At 46.0% G+C, this 19,304-nt stretch overlaps 1 protein-coding gene across 2 annotated transcripts in view; it reads left to right on the top strand.

Moving 5' to 3' along the window:
* Positions 1–5,220, top strand: part of PRADC1 (protease associated domain containing 1) — a 186,413-nt gene extending 181,193 nt beyond the window's left edge. The window contains exon 6 of one of the 2 annotated variants that reach the window (XR_011282318.1): positions 2,908–3,028. Coding sequence is in view for 1 of the 2 variants with exons in the window: in XM_069632309.1 (XP_069488410.1) it covers positions 2,908–3,028 (121 nt within the window). In the remaining variant the exon portion in view is untranslated. Of the gene's footprint in view, positions 1–2,907 lie in introns of both variants that reach the window. The other variant, XM_069632309.1, reaches the window with a different exon arrangement.
* Positions 5,221–19,304: the final 14,084 nt, after the last annotated feature.

Raw genomic sequence — 19,304 nt, 5'->3', positions numbered from 1 at the left:
AAAGTGAGGTCCATCAAGTCCCTCCTCGGGATGATGTCTTCCTGCATCTACCTCATTCCCATGTGCAGGCTCCGGATGCGCCCGTTGCAAGAATTCCTGGATGCGCGCTGGATCCAGACGACGGGCAGCTTCGAGGAAAGGATCAAGCTCGACGAGAGTTTCCGACGAGCGATACGGTGGTGGGGCACCCGCGCGCATCTGACGGCGGGCATGGACTTCCAGACCCCAGCCCACCAGGAGACTGTGACCACGGATGCCTCCCTGGAAGGGTGGGGAGCGCACACCGAAAATCTGCACGCAAGGGGACTCTGGCTCCCGACGGAGAAGTCCCTACATATCAACGTCCTGGAGCTCCGTGCAGTGTTTTGGGCCCTCAGGTCCTTCCTTCCGTCCCTCAAGGGCAAGGTGGTGAGGATCTTCACCGACAACACCACCACCATGTTTTACATCAGGAAACAGGGCGGAACCAGGTCCCCAGCGCTGTCCAAGGAGGCGCAGGACCTGTGGCATTGGGCCGTCGCCCAAGGGATTTTTCTGGTGCCGTTTCATCTGGCAGGGATAAAAAACACCATCGCCGACTCACTCAGCAGGGAGCTGCGCTCGTGCCACGAGTGGGAACTACGGCAGGATCTGGTGGATCGCCTCTTCCGACGGTGGGGCACACCCCAGATCGACCTGTTCGCGACGGCGACGAACACCAAGTGCCGGAGGTTCGCCAGCAGGTTTCCCCAGACGAGGAGCATGGGCGATGCTTTCTCGTTCCCCTGGGAGGGCCTGTTCCTCTACGCGTTCCCTCCCTTGCCTCTGCTAATCCGGCTCGTCAACCAGCTCAAGAGGTCACGGTGCAGGATGATCCTCGTCGCACCTGCGTGGCCGAGGCAGATATGGTTCCCGGACCTTCTGGACTTGTCAGCGTCCCCGCCGATCAAGCTGCCGGCGGACGCGGATCTACTCTCCAGGGAAGGAGGCGCCATCCTCCACCACGACCCGAAGTCGCTGAACTTGCAGGCCTGGCTCCTGCAGCACTAGAGTTTGGAGGATACGACATACCGGCCGATTGCAGAGAGGTTCTTGCAAAGGCCAGGGCGTCCTCAACTCTTAAATGCTACGGACACAAATGGAAGAGGTTCTCTGTCTGGTGCCACGCACAGAAGATTAACCCTCTACGGATTACGGCTCCCCAAGTACTGCCGTACCTGCTGACGCTGGCCAAAGCTGGTCTGGCACATGCGTCCATCAAGATTCATCTTGCTGCGATCTCCCGATACACCAGAACCACGGGCCGGACGTCCTTGTGGTCTCATCGTCTGGTGAAAGAGTTCATGAAGGGACTGTTCAGATCGTTCCCGCCGGTGAAGGCTCCGGCCCCGGCGTGGGAGCTCAACGTGGTGCTGACCAAGCTCATGGGACCTCCGTTCGAGCCTCTGCACTCGGCCCCGTTGAAGTTTCTATCGTGGAAAACAGCTTTTCTTGTGGCCATCACCTCCGCACGACGAGTGGGAGAGATCCAGGCCCTTTCCTGCAAGGCCCCGTACTTGACTTTCCACGACACGAGGGTAGTGCTCAGGACGCACCCCTCCTTCATGCCCAAGGTACCGTCGGACTTCCATCTCAACGAACCCTTGGTGTTACCTGTGTTCTTCCCGTCGCCTTCGTCGCCGGCTGAGAGGACTTTGCACTCGCTGGATGTAGCTAGAGCGCTGAAGTTCTACGTGGACCGCACAAAGGGTTTTCGGAAGACGTCACAACTCTTTGTGAACTTTGGACCTGTCAATCAGGGGAAGGCTCTCTCGAAGGCTTCCATCTCCAGATGGCTCTCCGGCTGTATCATGTGCTGTCACCGGTTGGCAAACCGACCGCTGCCTGGCCGTCCGAGAGCCCATTCCACCAGAGCGATCGCAGCTACCACGGCGTTCCTATCTGGTGTGCCCCTGCTGGACATATGCAGGGCTGCTACGTGGAGGTCGACGCACACCTTCACGAAATTCTACTGCGTCGACCGGGATTCCAGGGAGGAGTCCAGGGTCGGCCAAGCAGTGCTGCGCAACCTGTTCGCCTGAGGTGAGCCTGGTGAGGAGGTAAGATGCTTAATGTTGAGTTGATGTGATGCTTAATGTTGAGCCTTTGCCACCTCCCGTGGTTGTGCATGTGTGTACTGCTATGTATTCTTTATTCATGAGCATGTGAATCCATGCCAGACCCCATGCTGGAGAAGGAACAAGTTACTTACCTGTAACTGTTGTTCTCCAGCATGGGTCTGGCATGGATTCACATGCGAACCCTCCCGCCTACCCCTCTGCGGCTCTTCACTTGGTCATACTGCCACTTCACGTGCTTCCAAATCTGAAGATGGCTGCCAGAGGCGGTGCTTAGGTAGAGGGCAGTCATTGGCTGTGGTCAGTATGACGCAGAGACCAGTGATTGGTTATTACTACGAAAGACAGATCAGAAACGAAACTGATACTGGTTTTTTCTTTACCGAGGATTCCCAGCCTGACGACGGGGAATATTCATGAGCATGTGAATCCATGCCAGACCAATGCTGGAGAACAACAGTTACAGGTAAGTAACTTGTTCCATATACACTCTTTAAATTTCTCAAGCCATTTCATGTGCTTGCTTCGTATGAGGTTTTCATTCCCCGCAATAGGCATACATGTGTTGCCAAATGCACAGCACTACAAGGCTTCCTATATTTGAGTAATCCATGTAAAAATGTTCTCCAAAAAAAACATATTACTCAAGATGTAAACCTGCTTTCATGTTCTCTAGTCACATACGCGCCTGACAAATTTAAAGTACATCCATAGAACTGTAATTAGGAATGTAGAGGTGTCCTGCAAAGAGATTACAGTTTATGAGTGGGTGCGATCCGAAGTCTGATTCCATCTTTATTTTTCCAACCAGGTACATGATCCGGCGCTCGCTGGAGCAGCATGGCCTCCCCTGGGCTGTCATCGCCATCCCGGTTAATGTGACCAGCATACCAACGTTTGAGCTAAAACAACCTCCATGGACCTTTTGGTAATCTTAACAGGGTTAATGAAGTTCGAGAAATGAGGACAAGAGACTAGTGCACACCTTTATAAATCGATGGTTCTGTGGCTGGGCCATTGATTATTGGCGGTCGGTGTGAGGTGGAGGAAGCTGTCTATGTGAATACTTTCCTGCATGAGGATGATTGCTGCTCTCGGACAGCCAGGCCGATTGGTCTGAACATTTGATCCAGCTGCTACTATGCGCCATGATGGTCTTGCACTATTTGATTTGCTGGGAGAATATGCAATACTAAGGGGACAGTAGCAAGAGGTTTTTTTACAGCACAAACGTTCTTATACTGAGCAGTGGGTGGTGGCAGCTGAAGCTTCTGGTTGCAGAGAGGTAGTCCTGCACAATAGCACAAAGAAAGGCACCATTGTTCCACAGTCTTGTTGCACCCACCCTTATTTGCCACCACCCTAACTTGCTCTTTCAGGTACTTAGTTTTTTTGTAACTGCCCTGTGATTTGCAGGCATCCGGGTGGCTGATCAATGCCAATGACAACGGGCTTCCTCTGAGCAAGGATTAGCAATATCGAAGGCCGTGCATGTGGAGTGCAATGGTGGAAGGCCATAGTCCTACAGACTGGTCTCTTTCAGCTACTGTTTTGCATGTTTTGAAGCTGGCGTGGCCGTTTTGGAGTCCATGTACAGATTTTGTTTTACCTTCTTGCTCTTCATTCCTCCAACAGCAGTCCTTCTAGGAAATTCCAAAAGTGCGTTTCTGAAAAACTGTAAACCATGAGTTCAGAGATCCTTTGCTTAAAGCCAAGGGACTGATTCACAAAGACTCATGTCTGAGTACCTCTGACTTACTCCTGATTTACTATGAGTGCGTTCGAGTGAAATGTAGTGACTTCTTTGTGAATCGGCCCTTCAGTGCTTTTTTGGGGTACAGGGCTGTAATCTAGACGTCTATAGAGGCAGCTGCTTTGTAGCACAGTCCCTGTAATACCACACCTGTGGCTGTAAAGTGAATGCACGCACATTGCCTCAGTCCCTGTTATTACTTGTGTCTATGCCGTGCGTGATTTTCCATCATCGGTGCATACAGTCGAGATAAGTTAACTTAAGCATTGCATCTGAACAAATGGCAGATGGCTGCATAGTTGTAGCTATTTCAGTTAGGGATGTGCAGTAAATGGAACTTCAGTGAAGTGTTAATGCTTCTTGATTGTGGTTAAGAGTGGAGACTGAAGATGGTGTTATGGCAATGGGAGCCTTCATAGTACTGAGCCCGACACTAAAACTTCCTGCTAGGATTTTAAATAATGCTAAAGGAAAATGTAAGGGCTATATAAGACAACTGGGTTTAGTACTGCGTCATGCCCTCCCGTAATCGGACCCAAAACCTGAACTTTCTCTTCCATTCACCCCCAACCCCTGCTCTTATTGAAGATCCAGTTTAGTATATAAGCTAGCAATTATGGGGAAACTAGCCTCCATCAAGTATTCGCCCGTATTATTTTTCTCACCGTGACCCAATTCAGGAGTATCAAATTGACATCCTGTATTTTTGTTTATTGCCACAAAGAGTTTGCTGTAGTGTGCATTAAGCTAAGAAAGAGCCTGGTAAGAGTACGGTTCTCTGTGGGTATTAACAAGAAGTTGACAAAACCATTCTTGATATGGAGGACTGAAATGATATCCTGTATAATTACACCATATTGCCATTTCCTGTAAACACCCCATTGACTATTTAAGATGGAACCAACCAGTCTGTAATATCTTTCTTTGCCAAATCGGAACAGGATTCTACTAAAACCAATTCCACAACAAAGCACAGCTTGCACAATATTAAGGTAATGAGTCAGTTGTTGGAAGGTTTGTGGGAATTGCCCACTCCCAACGAGTCATTGTGTGTGTGTTTGGACAAGTTGCTATGAAATGTTGATCTTGTTTTTCCCCAGCAGCATCTGAAATTATAATGTTCGTTGAACAGTTCTGGCTGGTGTGTCTGGAATCAAGAATTGTTGGTTCTGTTACATGTAAAGGTAAATTCATGCCCAAGGTAAATTAAGAAAAGGAGTACTCAGTTTGGTAAATTGATCTCCATTACCCAAATACCATACTGCAAGTTTACTTGATACCCAGTACTGTAAAAACAAGAGAAACGGAGCACATTTCAAATTTGTGTTGTGTGAAAAAATACTACCTAAAAATAAAATGTCAATTTCTACATTTTTTGTGTGCCATTTTTCTTTATACAGCCATGAGTGTGGGTTATGAGTACAAAGTTCTGAAAGAAGAAACTGGACCTACTGTTAAGCCAAAATATGTAAATAGTAATTTATACATGATTCCCTATATTATAGGGCTGAAGACACCTGTGAAATCTGGGAGTTGCAGGGGGGCTAAGGATGAAGTTTGCAACTTGAAGCTCAAATATTTGTCACAGATCCTCGGCTATAACCCGGGGTATAACCAATGATGGCTGGTGAAATTGTTTAGTGGAGGGGCGTACATTTTCCCAGCAAAATTGTTTGAGTGACTGAACAAAGCGGGGGAGCCCAAGCAACCTAGGTTTGGCGTGGGGGTGGTTTCACGCCCAAGAATGTTTTAAATAATAGTTTGAAATGGTGCAATTTTACAGCACTTACGAAAATTGGGTAAAATGCCATACAATGTAAAGTCCGTTCTGAAGGATAACGTATGACAAATTCCAGTAGATGCCTAGTCACCAATAGTATACAGAAGCATTTTTATAACATGTTCATGATGCCTATGCTGACCATGTATGCCAGAACTACCACTGTAAAGCAAGCATGTTCATTTTATGTTACTTTGCATTTATATAGCGCCTTATGTACCATTGGTATAGTCTCAAGGCGCTGGTAGGTTGAACGCCCTCGGGAACCGAAGTTCAAGTCAGTAGAGAGAGTAGAGCGAGTCAAAGGTGCGTGTGAGCACCGGATATGTGTGCAGCTGGTGTGGCATTCGTGTAATAGCTGCTTCTTAACGTTAGGTGTGGTGGTTGTGAGATCAGGAGTATGTGTTCGTTGTGGCAGGTTTTATCCAGACCGATTCTGGCTGCGTTAGGCCTGAGTTGAACGCCTGGCTGTAGGGTGTGTAACTAGCAGTGTTTAGTTAGAGTGATGGGGAGTATGAGGCGGATGTTAGTATGAGAACAGATATACCGAATGGTGTCATAGTATCTGTGTTCTAGTTGAATGGTGGTGGAAAGAAGAGAGTAAGCGTAGTGATGTGATGTGATGGTTTACATGCTCTTTCAAACATTGCATGCATCCCAGACCATTCCATGTATGTCGCGTGATTCCACGCACCCATCCGCTCCACGCACCCATCCGCTCCACGTATCCCTCTGCTTCACGCATCCATCTGCTCGACGCACTCATCCTTTCTGCGCACTCGTCTGCTATATGCATTCATCTGCTCTACATAGTTCTTCGCTCTTACGCACTCATCCGCTCTATACACTCATTCGTTCTTACGCACTCATTTGTTCTTACGCACTCATCTGTTCTATATGCACCTCCGTTCTATACGCACCTCTGTTCTATGCATTCGTCCGCTCCAAGCAGTCATCTGCTCTACACGTTCATCTGTTCTATGCACTCCTGCAGTTTTACACACTCCTTAGCACTTACTCATCTGCTCTGCACGCTCATACAGTCATCTGCTCTATACACTCGTCCGCTCTACGCAGTCGACCACTCTATGCATTCATTGATTCTTATGCATTCATCTGCGCTCTACACACTCATCCGCTCTACACACACATCCGATCTACATACTCATCCGCTCTACTCTGTATTTTCCATTTATGCCATACCCTCATACATTCCAGGTCATCAGTCTGTCTTCTCATCAGTCTCTCGTATTCATCTTTCCATCGTCTTCTCTTTATACAATTTGTTCATTTTGTTTATTTGTCCAGTTGCGATCATTTCATCCATTTTGTTAATTTAAACCGTAATGACTGTTTTCATAAGGTTATTCATTTATTTATTTTTTCATTTCGTTGCTTTGGTCTACTTTCCTCATTCTATTCTATGTTTTCAGTAATTTGCGGAAAGACATTAGATCTTCAGTTTGGCAGATGTGGGGTGGGAGTGTGTTGCACATCGTGGGGGCCAAGGCTGAGAATGATGATCCGCCTAACCTGACAGTTTGTTTTAGGCATGACTAGGAGGCCGGCGGAGCTAGATCTTAGAGTACATGGAGGGTGACAGGGTATTAGCTTGTCTTGAAGATATTTGGGTCCGGTTTCTTCAAGACAAGCTAATACTCTACCAGCCTCTGATACCATCACTCTAACTATATGATGTCCATGCCTAGTGCACCTCTGTCTTCATCTTGTGCTCTCACACAAACACACCTTTAGCCATTTTTCTCTGTTCTTCATTTCTTTGCTTAAGTCTCTCGCTCTCTCTCTGTCTGACTTTTGTTTGAGCTTCTGTATGCCCCTTGTCTCTCAGCTTCTGTTATCCCCTTATACGTGTCCATTATTGCCTCATTTTTCTGCCGCTGTACCTCATTATTTGGTTTCACCTTTGTGCCCATGTCTTTGTCTCTCACCTTTGAGCATCTGTTTTTCTGTCTTTCTGTACCTCTCAAAGGCTTAGATTTCATTGGTCAAAGAATCAGAATGGTACAAATTGTGAACCTTAATGAAGCTGTCGAAGGCACAGCCATTCACATTAGGGCAGAAACGGAATTCTGAACATCATAAATAATAACATTTTAAGTTCCATTCAATTCAAAACAAACACTGGGACGGTGGAGCTGGTTGTTGTAATGTAAGTCTTGTTTTGTCACTGGCAAGGAGTGCTTGCTATTAGAATGTTGATGCATGAATGATGAACAGTTTAGGAGAATGTTGTGTGGGTCTGTGAGAGAATGTTCCATGAGTGTCAGTTGGGGGCCTGAGCTGGTATGATAGGATGGCCGGTGGGTCTGCTCCTTTGTATGTAATGTATTTACCTATCCCTGTTCCTGTCCAGTCTTATGTACCACTGTAAACACATCAAGAGTAACTGGTCTATGTACATATGTATAATAAAGCTCCACCTGGACAATACAATGGCTCCACAGCTGGTCTGTGTCTGAGTGCTGAGCCAGCTTGAATGAAAACTTGGAGAGTTCACAACACTGCTACAACTATAAAGTGCCAATGCTGTGAGGACTAGAAGCTGCAGGCCATTCATAAACCTGATAAGCTGTTCCTCAGTAACTACACAGGTGCCACGTTCCAGCAGTGTAACAATGAAAATCATGAATGCTTCGAAATTGCCTCCAAAATGAAACGGCTCCCTTACCTGCACTCTTTCAAGTCTCTGGGCCTCATTACGAGTTCGGCGGTAAGGGGTTAACGGTGCCGCTAAGGATGCCTGTGCCGTTAACCCCTTACCGCCGCATTGCGAGGTCCCTTGGTAAAACCAGCCACCCTTAGCTAAAGGACCAGGGAGCCAACAACAGTCCCGTTGTTAGCTCCCTCCCCATTCCCATTGAGCTCTATGGGGGCTCGAATGGGAATGGGAATGGGAATGGGAATGGGGATGGGTTCTCTGAATGGGGAAATACTGGGTCCTCCAAGGTTGGCATGACCCGGTAAGTCCCTATTCAGGGATCCCGGACCTGGACCGCGGTATGGGGGTAGTCATGGCGCTAATAGCACCATGGCTACCTCCATACTCGTAATGAGGCCCTCTAACTCCTTTGCCTTACAAAGGAAATCGTGCCTCTGCCTGTCACGTATTAAGTGATGGCAGCCAGCACGGAACCTAAGCAGCAAATCATTTCACTGTGTGGAGTGTTTTCCTGCTACCATAGGCATGAGGGCCACATTATAAAAGCACAAGTAGCACGTCTGCTAGAAAATTCTTGCTGGCATACAGCGGTTGGTGTCTGGCCAGTTATGAGAAAAGTCCATGCAACAGTTACAGTTGCAGATTATGGACAGTGTCAGCTATGCCTTTGATATGTATGTATACATTTTTTGCATATTGGCTGAGGAGAACTTGCCCTGCATAGATCTCATTTTTGCTGGTCTGCAAACCAGCTCGGATTGCTCTCTGCAATAAAGTGGCATCTGAATTGTTTAACGTTTAACATTGTGCACTATATTGGTCAAATGCCAAATTGAAATACAGTTGAACATTTCAGTTATTTTCTATACACTTGTCTCCTTGAGAAATCTTTTCCAGAGCCACTCGCTCAGTGTGACTGTTAAAGGTATTTGTATCGTGCAACGTCACCAACGGAATTGGTGCTCAGGCGGATCTGCAAACAAGAAGGTGCGTTGGGTTAGTCGGCTGAAGAGGGAATAGGAAAGTGAGAGAAGTGGTGTGCTGTTGGCAGCTTCAGTTCGGTTTTCACCGTGCGCTGAGCTTTGGTGTGAATATCGGACAGATGCAAGACCTTGTGTGCCGTAAATGCGGTTTATGTTTTTGTGTGGTTCATGTTTTTGTTTGTTGCAGTGTGGTGTAGTGCTTGCGGTTTGCTGAGCGGGATGATTGTCTGGATTTTCGTGTGAGTTAGGCATGCAGAGATTTGAGGTTAGTGGGTTATATATCACTTCGGCCTTATAAATCTTGTTCTATAAATCCGGTTGTCCTATAGGTAGGTATATTTTCTACTTTTCTTTACTGTCGTTCTCGTTGTTATGAATGATGGCGTGACACGTTCCCAGCTGTGTTTCTGAACCCCCTCTAATAGGTAGGGGCGTGTCTGGTCCCCCCACTCTGGTATTGGTGCTGTAAATTAGCATTCACCCACTGCCTTGCTATTTATTTTCTGTCGGTAGTCAATTGTTGCCTATGTGTAGTTTGTAGGCCAAGGTGTTACTGATATATCGTCTCACTTTTTTTAATTAATAAGGCACGCCCCTCGCCTGCCTGTGCCACTTACCCTCGGGCTTCCCCCAGGACTCTCACCACTGTGGAAGACTTGGAACAGTAACAGTGTGACTGTCATGGCAGCTGGGTACTTTTGTTTTAATGTCCTCCTTTTCAGGCATCTTTGCCATAGCATGGTCTCCAACGCCAGATATGAAACATGCAAACCATGGCCAGCCCTGGGGCACGTCCACTGCCCAAGAAAGGTTATCACATGACTCTGCTCAACTTCTCGCTCATTGCACTCTGTGCACTCTGAGCAGGGGCCTCTGATTGAGCCTTTCGTGGACTGCAGCAAATAAAGCAAAATGTGTAGAATTATATTTTGTGCCGGAGGGCGACACAAATCTTCTGGCAACTCTCCGACCTTGATGCCCTGATGTTTCTGCTTGCCAGCCTCGAGCCCCGTTCCACTTATTCAGTATTCTCATCCATATAACACTCATTTACACTCACAAATGCCCAGATGTAGGAATTTTGTTAAACTTTTCAGCGCACCACATCGCCTGTAACCCTTCAGATACTTACATATTAAGATAAAATACAAAGTTTTAAACACTTACCTGCTTGTTGCCGACGCTGCCTGTCTTGCCAACTCCAATGCCACATGATGACCCAGAAGGCCCGTCCCTCAGCCATTGTCATGGAGCCTCAGTAGAAGGGCCTCTAACGTGCGTGCCCTGCTAGCGTCTTAATGGACGAGCCTATGTCATTAGCGCCTACTCTAGAGCACTTCATAGATCAAAACAAAACGCAATTCGCTGTCAGTGGGACGCGCCCCTGCCAAGCATCAAACACCCTGCCAATCGCCGCCATCCACCACATGGTGGCGCTGTGCTTGACTTTATGAGGCAGAGGAGCTACGGAGAAACGGAATGATGTATATTTTGACTTTAAAGCAAAAATTACATCTTTATTTCCCTGAAAACAAGGTGGGGCTCCACCCCTACGCCCTACCATAGCAGCCGCCACTGGGTATAATGGTGGCTACCCGACATTTCAACTGAAACTGCATTACAGAAACAACGAGTGTTGGGGGGATGGCGGGGGAATGGGAGAGGGCAGGGCAGGGGAGGTGAGGAGGCCATCGGGAGTGAGGGGAGCTGGCACAGATGTGGGCAGCACTTGGTGAGTGCATGGGAAGGCAGTGAAGCATTTTTTTCACAATTCTTTCCGATAGCCATGGTTATAACGAACAGAAATAACTTGTTTCATTGGTTGTTGGGGTTACGCGTGGGTATTTGGCATTGCGCCTAGGTGTAGCCACGTTAACAACCACGTCACCTGATTGGTTGTTCCTGTTCACATGGCTGTGTCTCATGTATAGGCGTGTTACCGCAGTGCGCAATGTGATTGGTGACTTGTGTATGCGCTGATATGCAGCATGTGTTTAACAGCTGCGGGTATGATAGGGGTGCTATAGTCGTGGCTGTAATGATGGGCATGGGTAGCCGCGTTAATCAGTGAACTTTGCCATTTCAGAAATATTATTTACTGAATTTTAGATGCTACAATTTCATACTGTAATTTTCCCCTCCTCACCTGTAGCCTGGTGCCATTCTATCTTTTCCACCCCTCTAAACTAGTGATTCCAAGTTTTGAAAGTTTGCATACCCGTGTCTACAGCATGTAAAGCAGCAGCTACTGTCATAACTTTATACCTGCTGCTATAAACCCAGGGAATGGGCAAATTGTAAGTGCATTGCAGAAAAATATACTGTGATCAGGCAGTGAGGGTAGTGCTCCTCGTGAGGAGGAGGGGAGCCCTTTTTTGGGTGTGGGGTTCTGGTGGGGGACAGAAGAGTCTTGGATGTAAGTGGAAAAAAAGGGGCCCTTTTTATTTATTTTGTATACAGTGGGTACAAGACATGGTACTTATCATACCCGCTGCTGTAATAAAAAAAAATAAAAAGGTTATTGATCCATTTATCTGTGTTTTTTATTGCTAGTTTTATACCTGAAAGGTTGGCTCTGAAAAGGGACGTTTAGGGGGAGACTGAACGAAAGGTTGGAACCTGCGAGGAAAGAACATTATGGGGAACGCATATAACAAGAGGCCAAAAGAATGAACATTTATAATTTGGGGGATTTTGCAGTTTTTTGTGTTTTTAAATGTTTGTTCAAGGGGGAAAAAACTGGCACTTAAAAAGCAGAACTAGCGCTGGCAATTTACTTAGTGTTGTGCGATTGCCATATCCCACGCCGCCAGAGTTGCACCTCCTGGAACAATCCACTTGTGGCATAGGGTGCAGAGCATTCTATAGCTGTTTAAATTGGCTGCTGATAAGATAGCAGCAGGTGGATTGCCAGGAGTTGCAGCAGCGGGTGCTGGAGGTGATGTCATGCCAGTAGCTGTAGCTGTAGATGTCGATGGAATAGAAGCAAGTGGCAATGCAGCAGCTTGACCGTGTATATAGAGTGAGGCTCATGCGCCTTCACCTTGTGCTTCGTGGGCCCGATGATATTCCTCACCCACTGTGTTCCAATGTACCCGGACGAGGTGCTGGATGATGTGCCCAAGCTTTGTGGTGGAGCATTCGATGGCCCATGTCGAAGCTGCTTTTTTGCAGAAGCTGCATTGCGCTTCCTCAATGTTCTTTCGTGTAGTGTTCTTTCACAAGAAAATACCGCAAGGGGATAAGGGGGGGGGGTGATATCGGCACCCAGATCACATCATCATCACTGCTGCCGCTGTTGCCAGAGATGGTGAAAAACGTGTGGCAAGGGAGGAAAATGTAATAACCAGACAAAAAGGACAATGCTTTAAAAAAAGAAAAAAAACGAAAACAAAGAATAGACAATCACAACAAATGTTAGGACAAGGTAGAGAGGTGTATGAAGAAAGGATGGCAAACTAGGATAGTGAAAATTAGGAATTTCATTGGAGTTTACAAAGAACTGCTCACTACCACAAAAAGCAATGATAGAAATTAAGGAGTTTCTTGTTGGTGTGGTGAATAACGGTGCCTACAGCACACCGACCAATCAGAGGGTGCGGTTTGTAATCCCATCAATAGAAAAGCCATCTGTAACTGCGCTTAGGGAGCACTCAATCGGATTGGTCAATACTGTACCTGCGAGTATTTGTCATTGCGCCTGGCCGTAGCCACGTTCACGTACCATGCCCTCTGATAGGTTGTTCCTGTTCACGCAGCTATGTGTAGGCACATAACCGCAGCACGCAATCCGATTAGTCAATAGTGTTCACGTTGGTATTTGTCATCACTCTTGTGCGTTACAGTGTTAATCTAACTCGCACTCCGATTGGGCGTAGCTACGGTTGGGGGAGTTTTCCTAAAGTCTTCCAACAGGTGAGACTATAAAACTGTCCCTTGGCATACAGGCCCAAACTCTTAGTATAAGTCTGTACTACCCAAAGGTTTGGTAGAATGGCAGAGCAGACAGGCTTATTTTATGAGGAGGATGTGCTGTAGTTAAGTTGTAGGTAAGTACAATGAACTCAGTCAATACATAAGCCCAAATAAACTCTCCCACACCTGTCATTCTAGTAAAATGGACATTTATTTTATATGCACAAGGCAAAGTTATATTCAGGTATGTAAGTACTATTCAAACGAAACACAATGCAAAACGTCAGCAACCCCTTTTCTTTCAGGTGAGTAAACCAATAGCAATGGAATGTACCAGTCAGGAACACAGTTCAATGATAGTTCAATTCACTTATTAAAGTCACTCAGACAATGTTCTGTTGTAAGGAAAAAGGGTTATTTAGCACCATTAATAGCGGTTTACTACTTTGTAATACTTTCCAATGATTCCAATACTTTAACTAGTCAAGCGTTCTTCAGAGTCATTTGAGGAGGGGAGAAAAGGGATGAGCAGCAACAGAAAAGATAAAGTTCCACAGGATATTTCAATTACTAAGTTATCAGGGACCTTGGAAAGGACTCACTATAAGCGCCCAAGCATTAGGCTAGGGCAAGTGATATGGGTGAACACCCAACACAGGATACTGCACTCCACTAACACAGGAGCGACAATTTGGCTGAAGGTAAGTACTACTCCGAACCCCACAGTACCCGAGTAGTGTTGAAGAAGATGTAGCTGGATTATTTCCTATGCAGCAGCGGTGGACCCGGTCTCCTGTTCCTTGGTCGCTGTGATAAAAGGAGGGACTCTGGACGGCATGTCGCAGCAGCAGCCGAGTGAAAGGACCCTCAGCAAGGAATTCTTTGTACTCCCATGTCGGTCTGTGGTTTTGGCACCTTTTTTACAAGCTCCAACAGTGAAAGGTCATCGCCGGGTCAATCTGCCTCGATTCTCCGGTCCTGCACTCTGGTGAAGGGCCTTTGTGGAGGGACAGCCAGTCACCCAGTGGGAACTGGTTCCTTTCAGGCACATCAGCAGACAAAGGATAGCAGAGTTTTGGGATCCCCCCATTGCTTCTTGTCCTCGCAGACACCCAGGAGCCTCGGTGGGCTACACAAAGGGTTTCTGCTGAAGACAAAACTCTCACCAAGGCCCCCCAAGCCCCCACTCTCAGGATGGCAAAAGAAGGGGCAAGAAAGAACAACTACACAAGAAATGGTTAAAAAGAAAGAAGCCACCATGGAACATAAGTGACCCTCCTGTGCATAGCTGCAGCTGTTAATACTGCCTGCAGGGAAAAGTTCACAAAAGTCGGTAGAACCCGTCCACTGCCACCAGCCGTAACTATAGGGTTGTTACTGTAACTAATAAGTTACAGGAACAGAGAGAAGTGGGATACTAGGTATGCCCTCAGCACCCCACATAAGGTGGTGTGTGCTGATCTCTCAAAAAGGAAAAGCTAAGAAGTCTAAAAAGTATCAATCTCTCCTTAAGAACAGTAGTTCTTAAGGAAAATAAAAGGAGTGCCCTTTGGGCGTCAAGCAACAATTCACATAGGGTGCTGTGTGCTGCTAAAGTGAAACAAAGATGCCATTAAAAGGTATAGAGGACAGCAAGACTCCACAAAATACAGTAAAACATATATGACAGGGTCCCCATGATTAGAACAGGAAAGAATGAATAGGAGGAAAATGGCTCCCCTCTTTCAGGAGAAAAAGGAAAATGGTCCAGAAGTCCAGCAAAAAATGATGGGGGTCTCACTAGGTGAGGGGAGTAAGCATTAATCTGATAAATGTCCCAAACAGCCACCGAAGCTTGCCATCCTATTGGTTGGATTTGTACCTGAAGGTATTCATTTTTTTGCGCCCAAGCATATCCGTTTTTACGATTCTTGACTGTTGATTGGGATTGGACGTACCCGTGGCCATCCACTATACTTTGAGGAATCCCCTTTACTTTTCCTCACTGCTTTTGGGATCTTGGTTGGTCAACAGTTTATTCAGAGGCTCCTGGAAAATTCAAAAGGCAGAAAATGTATTTCACCTACTCTTAAGTAAGTTTTTCTAAAAACCACCTATGGTTGGACTCCATAAGACTTCTCTCTTGGTTTCAGGGCCCCAATGCCTGCACTACAAAGGTTGGTAGAATGGCAGAGCAGCCAGGCTTCTCTTAGGAGGAAGAATGTGAGCTGTAAATCAGTACAAGGACATTGCAACCCACATAGATCATCCAAAGAAACACTTTCACACTTCAAGTTCTATTAAAACATGTTATTTATTTTATTCATACACAAGGAAATAGGTAAGAAATGCGCTATCAATCGATCACAATATACTCTTGCAACCAGTCATGAATGACTTCACATAGGTAAGTAAAAGCACTTCTTGAAGTAATTCAGCAATACTTTTGTTGTAGGTAATTCAAGAATGCAAAGGTTCAACACTAGCAGGCAAGTAACACTGTACCAAATCTTTGTAAGGCTTATGCAGTATTTCCCTAACTAGAAAAGCGTTCTTCAGTTCAGGTTTTGAAGGAAAACCAGCAATGCCAAAGTCAAGAGGAACAGAAGATTTACTGTTGGGGAACAAGCAATGCCAAAGTAAATGGGTTTACAGCAGTTCTGATGGAAATCGCTTCTGTACATGTCAGTACCAAGTCAGTTAAACTTAAAAAGAGTACAGGGACTTGGGAGAAGCTTCCCTGTAGTTGCACATGCTGTTAGGCCTGGGCAACAGAATTTCGGTGAACACCCAAACGGCAGAAACAGCACTCCAAGAACAAAGGAGCGACACAAATGGCTCAAGGTAAGTTTACCAAGAAACCCACAGTACCTGGAGAGTGATGAGGATGATGGAGCTGGACGCTGGAACGATGCATGGATGCAGACCCGGTCTCCTCTTCCTTGGTCGTGGCTTACCTGATCCAGCACTCTGGTGAGGGGGCCTTTAGCAGGGAATTCTTGCTTCTGGAGGTCCACACAAATGCCACCATAGTTCCAGTGAGATGAGATTTGCGGCAAGACGATGTACTTCAAATTGGTAGAGGCACCACAGATTTTGGCCGAGGAAGGTCACAGGATGTCGGAGGATGGCTCAAATTGAAGGTGGGTTTGAGGCTGGTTATGTCCACCAGCCCAATCCTTGGCGGAGCTTCCCTGTTGATTCAAAAACAGGGTCAAGACAGCAGCAGTGCTTCTGCGGGTGCAGGAGGTGCTGCAGTCGTCTCTTGGCTTTCTTTTTCTTCAGAGCTTCAGTTCCAGTGGTCGACTTAGCCTTCTGTCCCATAAAGCTCGCCTTTTATGCAGGAACCCATTCTTTCAGTCCTATGGGTCTGCCAATCACCTGGGGGGTCAAACTGTTTCCAGCCAGGCATACTCAGACAAAGGCATGCAAAGTTTCGGGCTCCTCCTTCACTTCCTGCCTCAGCAGACACACTGGAGACTTGACGGTCTTCACAAAGGAATCCCGCCAAAGGCAAAGCTCAAAGAGGAACCACCCCCACCTGGAATGGTAGAAGAAAAACACAAATGAAATGTGGCAATAAAATAAAACGAGCCATTTTGGGGAAATGGTCACCCAAGGGTGCTGTATTGCAGCTGTGAAAGCAGCCTGTGAGTAAGATGCACGCAAATAGTAGAAAAATGTATCCACTGCCACCAGCCATTTAAGTGTGTCTGTTACTATAACCTAAAAGTTACAGGAGCAGTGGGAAAGGAGTTACTGTGTAACCCCTCAGCATCCCACATAAATTGGTGTGTGCTAATCCCACAAAAGAAAAGGTAAGTAAGATTTAAATAAAAAGTATCCTACTATCCTTTAGAACAGCAGTTCTCATGGGGAAATAATACAAATAAAAAGGGACACCCAAGGGACTCCCCAGCAACAACGCACATAGGGTGCTTTGTGCTGCAACAATCTCTTAGCCTGTAGTAGAATACCTTGGAAAATCGGCGCATTGGGAAACTCAGGCGCGGCTTAAATCAGCACGTTCGTGTTGATCTCCACTATGTCATATCCCCCATACTGCCATTTTGTATGGAATTGTAAATTCCTTCTCTTATAATATATATGTGCTCTTGGGCTTTGCAACAGCCTCGCACTGCGTTAGTCTGTCCCTGAGTTTCCCAATGCACTGAATTTCAAGGGTTTTGATATGTTACGTTTAGTCACCTTAACTGCACTTTTAAAAAAAATCCTTGAATTGAAGGGTTTTGTTAACCATAGTTTTTTTTTTTGGCACCACTGACATTGGCTATGGCCTTTGGCTTTGCCCAATGTATATTTTTTACCGCCAGTGGCCATGACCCTCGGCCGTGCCCTCCGTTTATTTTAAATATGTAAGGGCCACTAGCCATGGCCTTTGGCCATGGCCAGTGTACATTTTACAGAACTACCAGGCTTTCAGCCGTTACCAAGCCACAGATTTTTCACCCCCTACATCACTGTACCTGTACAAATATATTTTTTGGTATAACTTTTTCCCCATTACCGCTGCTATAATAGAAATATACTACATATAGCCGTGATTATCGGAAAAAACGGCAAAAAACAAAATATGTTCCCGTTGGCCCCCCCACTCACTCACAAAGTGCCCCTCTGCTCATGCAAGGTCCCCTAACTCCCACCAACTTCAATTGCCTCTCAAGCCCTCTCCCATACCCCCTCAAACACTGGTGGTACTGTGGGACGTGTTTTCATTTACTGTACTCATCTTTGTGGGTAGCTGAGGGTATCAGACCGAATACCCGCTGCTACTGGAAAATGTTTGTGCTGAAAATTCAGTCCCTAGCCCACCTCCTCCCAAATTTCTCCCCCCCCCCCCCCCTCAGCCACCACCAACCTATAGCCTAATGCTTTTTCACTGTTTTTCCACCTCCAAATGACATTTTTGTGCTTTTAGTTTTCATGTACCCTTGGGTATAGCCGTGGCTATCTCTTGCATAGGAAAAACAAAGATGGCATCTTTCCCATTTCTGAAAAGCCTCATCCTGCAATGCACCATGGGAGATATAGCTAGACTAATCGGTGCACTCCTTCTCCGTCCAATATTTTAAAAAAAGTACTGAGCCCAATAGCCCCAAACCACAACAGGATCGCAAGTCAACTCTTTTTGCCCAAGTTGTTTCGGACCTGGTCCTATTCTCTCCAGCAGCTTTGGATATGCAGTCGAGCAAAAATGTACCTTTCTTCTCTATGGGAAAATGAATGGGGAGTCGGACCAAAGTGTTTGTTTTTTGTTTTCTTAATAACCTTTTTATTTTTAATGAATCTGTCCCAAAATGTCCAGGGTGGGGATGCGGGGCTGCGAGTACAATTGTGTTGGCAACATTTCAGTCAAATTCGTCATACAAGTCAAACGTTACTAGCGTTTCCTCTCGAACGCATGGTCTCGTGTTGTTTCCACAAAGTAAATTACTATGTGGTCATTTACTTCGTGGAAATTACATCGACCGTTTACTACGAAATATATTTTTTGGTGGGTTAAGGGATAAAAGAGGGGGGGGCAGGGGTCTGGGGTAAGGTTTATAGTGAAGGGAATTTTGAAGTAATTTTCACAAAGTAAATTACCACAAAGTAATTTACTTCGTGGAAATGACATGGAACCGGAACTCACTACACACCTTAAATATAGTGTGGCAGTCGCTGCTCTATTTTCTATATTTAACTCTAGACACACAAAGCACTAAAAGTGCTTGGAGCACAAACAAGCCACAAATTATCCAGCTGTCAATTTGGATATGAAAATGACATTTATTAATGGGACAATGCCCAAACAGTGGGAGGGCGCTTAAGCAATGCGTTTCACACCATCCTGGTGCTAAAAAAACAGTGTCACTTAAATACACATGAAGTCTTTTCTTGATGGTTAAAAGACTAGACACACCAAGTACCGTGACCGGTTGGACTGACACCAATCTCTGTGTTCTGTAGTAGCACCTAAATTACATAGCTACAAATAAGAAAATGAAAGCTAAAACAGTGTAGTCCTGTATACTAAACATACAGTTTGATACACAACAGTTTTGCATTATATAAAATGTATAGTACAAGTTTTAATATTTATCAGAAAACAATGACA

Source organism: Ambystoma mexicanum, chromosome 6q (genome assembly GCF_040938575.1).
Source record: "Ambystoma mexicanum isolate Mex_15411 chromosome 6q, UKY_AmexF1_1, whole genome shotgun sequence".
Taxonomy (NCBI): Eukaryota; Metazoa; Chordata; class Amphibia; order Caudata; family Ambystomatidae; genus Ambystoma; species Ambystoma mexicanum.
Note: the sequence above shows the minus strand (reverse complement) of the source record. Positions and strands in the feature narration are given on the sequence as shown.